Below are 3,914 nucleotides of genomic sequence, written 5' to 3'. Positions count from 1 at the left end.
TGTGTGTGTATCATTATTTCTTTCTTTTAATTACAGTCTACAGTTCATAGTGTGGGGTTCCAGCTTCCTTAGGAATCCATCGCTTTCAAGACTACTGCATATCTGCTATTTTAAGTAGCACAGTCTTTTGCAAAAATCCTAAGGATATACAGGCTTCTACCTTCTCCTGGTACCTTTTCCATGACTTAGGTATTGTCCCTAGGGGTTTTATGATATTTGGTATCACGTCTACTTGCATATTCCATAGCCTTTTCAATTCAATCCTTAAGTCTTTGTACTTACCTAGTTTTTCTCTCTCATTATCTTCCAATCTTGAGTCCTACGGTACTGTGACATCTTTGAATGATACCCTTTTCGTTGTCTTGTCAACCTGAGTGACATCTGGTCGATGCTCTTGCATCACCCGTTCCGTCCTTATATTATAGTCCCAGAGTAATTTAGCATGATCATTTTCTATCACAGCTTGTGGTTGATGTCCGTACCATTTACAGGTGCATTTTATTTCATACGGCATTAACCACTGGACTGTATCATGTCGTTTCTTATATTGCTTCTGAGCAAGAGCTGAACAATCGCTGGCCATAAGGTCGATGGTTTCTTCTTTTGCTCAATATTTCCTGCTCTTTGACGAGATGTTAGTTTGTTTAATTCTCACTGAATAAATCTTGTTCTTAAGGCCTGATCGTGTGGTGCTATTTTCATCACTTCAGTTTCTATCTTAAGTTTTCCTCTCTGTAGCCACTACTATGTTTTCTTTCTGGCCAATTCTTGTTTGTCTCATAAATTGCCAAAGCATTGTTTCTTTTCTAATTCTTCAAGTCTCTTTTTCCTGTTGTCTCCTAATAAACTTGTGGGTCTTTAGCCTTCTTTATCAAGTTTTCTTCCCATGTACTCTTCTGCCATTCACCTTCACTGATCTTAAGGTACTGTCCCATTGCTCTACTTTCGATGTTGCCATAATCTTTTATTGCGATGAGTCCTTTTCTCCTTTACTGTGTGGTATATAGAGCTGTCAATATTTGCTCTTGGGTGCAGTGCTTACTACATGTTCATTGCCATTCTAGTTTTTCTATCCATGTTGTATAGCTCTGAATTCTTCCACTCCACTATTCTAGCACTGTACCTGATAACTGGCACTGCCTAGGTGTTAATAGCCTTTACCATATTTCCAGTGTTAAATCTTGACTTCATTGTAGCTTTGACTCTTTGCATGTATTTTCTTTTAATATTTTTCTTCATATCTTGATTTTTTATTGCTTCGCCTTCTAATATCTCATTCAATTCCTTCTGTATCTTACCATTTTTTTAGTCTGTTTCTCCAATTTATTTAAATTTACTCAAGTCATCTTATATCTCTGTTATTTGATTTTCCCCATTTACTTTTTTAAGGAGGTTGGTATCTTTATTCCATTAATGCCATAATGAGATTTGCTCCTGCATATGCGAGGTTATTCGTTTCCGTGTTACTACTCTGGATTAGTCACATTATTTCAATGACCTTCTTTGTTTTTTATTTTTCCTTTACTTTTCTTATGTTGTAGGCTTTTAAGGCTAGTATCATTATTCTTTCTCTATCATCTTTCATCCAATGTCTTATTTTGCTCAGATGTTCTTCCATCTCATTCCATTTCAGTTTCTTGCTGGCCATTATACATGGGTTAATGTTGTTGTCTCCATCTGTAGCTACCACTTCTTCTATTAGCTCGTGTGGTTTATAATGTGTTTCTCTGGTGTTCATCATATCTCTTTCCATTTCTTCTGTTTCAGTTTTTGATAGTTCTTCTTAATGTTTTGTATTTGGTCGGCAAATCTCTGTTCTGTCCATGGGGAGTTTTTTCTTAGTTTTCAAATATTAAGCATTCTTTTTCAGAATCCTCTCTCTGGTGGACCATTCTGAATGTCGTATCTCCACACATCATTATTTTCTTCCTTTGTCCATTTTTTCTTCGTTTTACTGCTGCAGTACCCTGTGAGGCTAGTTCTTGGTTTCTATTTAAGTCAGTTTCTTCATGACGACCGTCAGGTACTTGACCTTCTTCTACTGCCATTGAGTTGTATACCTGACTGCCAGGCGAAGACCATTTATTCCTATTCCTGGATCCAAAAAATTCGTACTCTAAGCACTGGGTCATGTCGACAACACATGACTAGTAGTTTAACCACTGGGCCACGCGGATCACTTTGATTATTATTATTATTATTATTACTATTATTATTATTATTCAAATATATAAAATTATCTATATTAGAATAATAATAATACTAATAATAATAATAATAATAATAATAATAATAATATTATCATTATTATTACTATTACTATTAATATTATTATTATTTCGGTAGTAGACCCTCTTTCAGGCAAGTTTTGTTGAAAATAAGGGCTGCCTCAGTTGCATTGATCTTATACTCCGTCTTCTCGATGGCTCTAATTATCTTCTTTTCAGGACTACTGCATACAGCCAGTAACTGAGCAAAATTCATCCTTCATGGTGGGTAGAGGCTCCTACCTTCTCCTGGTACCTTTTCCATGACTTAGATATTGTCCCTAGTGACATGAGGGAGGCAGCCAGGGAGCCGAGGAAGGAAGCACATGTGACCATGAGGAGAGCTGACAAGACTGCTGCCTTTGTCTTGATAGATACGGAAGAGTATCACAGCAAACTTGACCTGATATTGGGAGATTCATCCAAGTTTGAAAAGCTCTCCTACAACCCCATTGAAGAGATCAAGAGAGAAGCCAACAAGAGAATTGAAAAAATTAATGCAGCCACAAACGCCGTCCACTTCCAGATTATCACTGGGGATTTAAGCCCTGGTTACCTATATGGTAATGTGAAGACTCATAAGAACGGCAACCCACTCAGACCTATTATCAGCCAGGGCCTGACACCGACCTACCACCTGCCAAAAAGACTTAACAGCCTCTTGACCTCATATATTCCAAACGTGCACAGTGTCGCCTCATCTACTGAGTTCCTGGGTAAGCTAAAAGGGTCCCCCACCAGTGGCACCATTGCTTCACTGTGATGTGGAGTCCCTTTTTACTAACGTTCCTGTTGGAGAGACCATCGACTTGATCCTGGAGAGAGCCTACAGGGACCCTTCTACTCCAACCCTGAAAATCCCCAAGGAGGCCCTCCGAACTCTGCTTGAAGTATGTACTAAGAAGGCCCCTTTTACCACACACAGGGCCACACATATATACAGAAGGATGGCGTAGCGATGGGCTCTCCCCTTGGTGTGCTCTTTGCCAACTTTTATATGGGAGTTGTTGAAGAGAGGGTTTTCTCACGAATACGTCGTCCAGACGTGTACGTGAGATACGTAGATGACACTTTTATCATGGCCCCTTCTACCCAGGACATCAAGACCCTCCGCAGGATGTTTGAGGAATGCAGCTGCCTGAGGTTTACTGTCGAACATAGCAAAGATGGACGGCTGCCCTTCCTAGATGATCTCATATCTCCTAACACTACCAGATTTGATACTAGTGTGTACATTAAGCACACTAACCTCGGGTTATGCTTGAATGGAGACAGTGAATGCCATACCAGGTACAAGGCCTCCACCATCAAGACCTACATTCCCAGAGCCCTCTCCCACTGCTCCTCTTGGGCTGCCACACACCAAGAACTCGACCGAGTCGCCCAGGTCCTGGTGAACAATGGCTACTCTAATAGACAAGTTAGCCGTGAAATCAATCTAGCTAAGGACACCTGGTACCAGGGTGAACAACCGACCGTGAACACCACAACTACCATCAACCTTTACTATAAAGGGTTCATGCATTGGGATTATCAAAAGGATGAAAAGGCCATGAGAGACATAATAAAGAGTCACGTCTCCCCTGTGGATAAAAACACAGAGGTCAAGTTGACTATTTAATATCAAACTAACAAAACGAGGTCTCT

General features: G+C 39.9%; 1 protein-coding gene across 1 annotated transcript; it reads left to right on the top strand.

The window, feature by feature from the left end:
* The first annotated feature begins 2,556 nt into the window (after positions 1-2,556).
* LOC137632436 (uncharacterized) lies at positions 2,557-3,030 on the top strand. The gene has a single exon (XM_068364399.1). The coding sequence runs from the start codon at positions 2,557-2,559 to the stop codon at positions 3,028-3,030; it is 474 nt and encodes a 157-aa protein (XP_068220500.1).
* Positions 3,031-3,914: the final 884 nt, after the last annotated feature.

Source organism: Palaemon carinicauda, chromosome 1 (genome assembly GCF_036898095.1).
Source record: "Palaemon carinicauda isolate YSFRI2023 chromosome 1, ASM3689809v2, whole genome shotgun sequence".
Classification (NCBI taxonomy): Eukaryota; Metazoa; Arthropoda; class Malacostraca; order Decapoda; family Palaemonidae; genus Palaemon; species Palaemon carinicauda.
The sequence above is the reverse complement of the archived record's forward strand: the minus strand, read 5'-3'. Positions and strand labels throughout refer to the sequence as shown.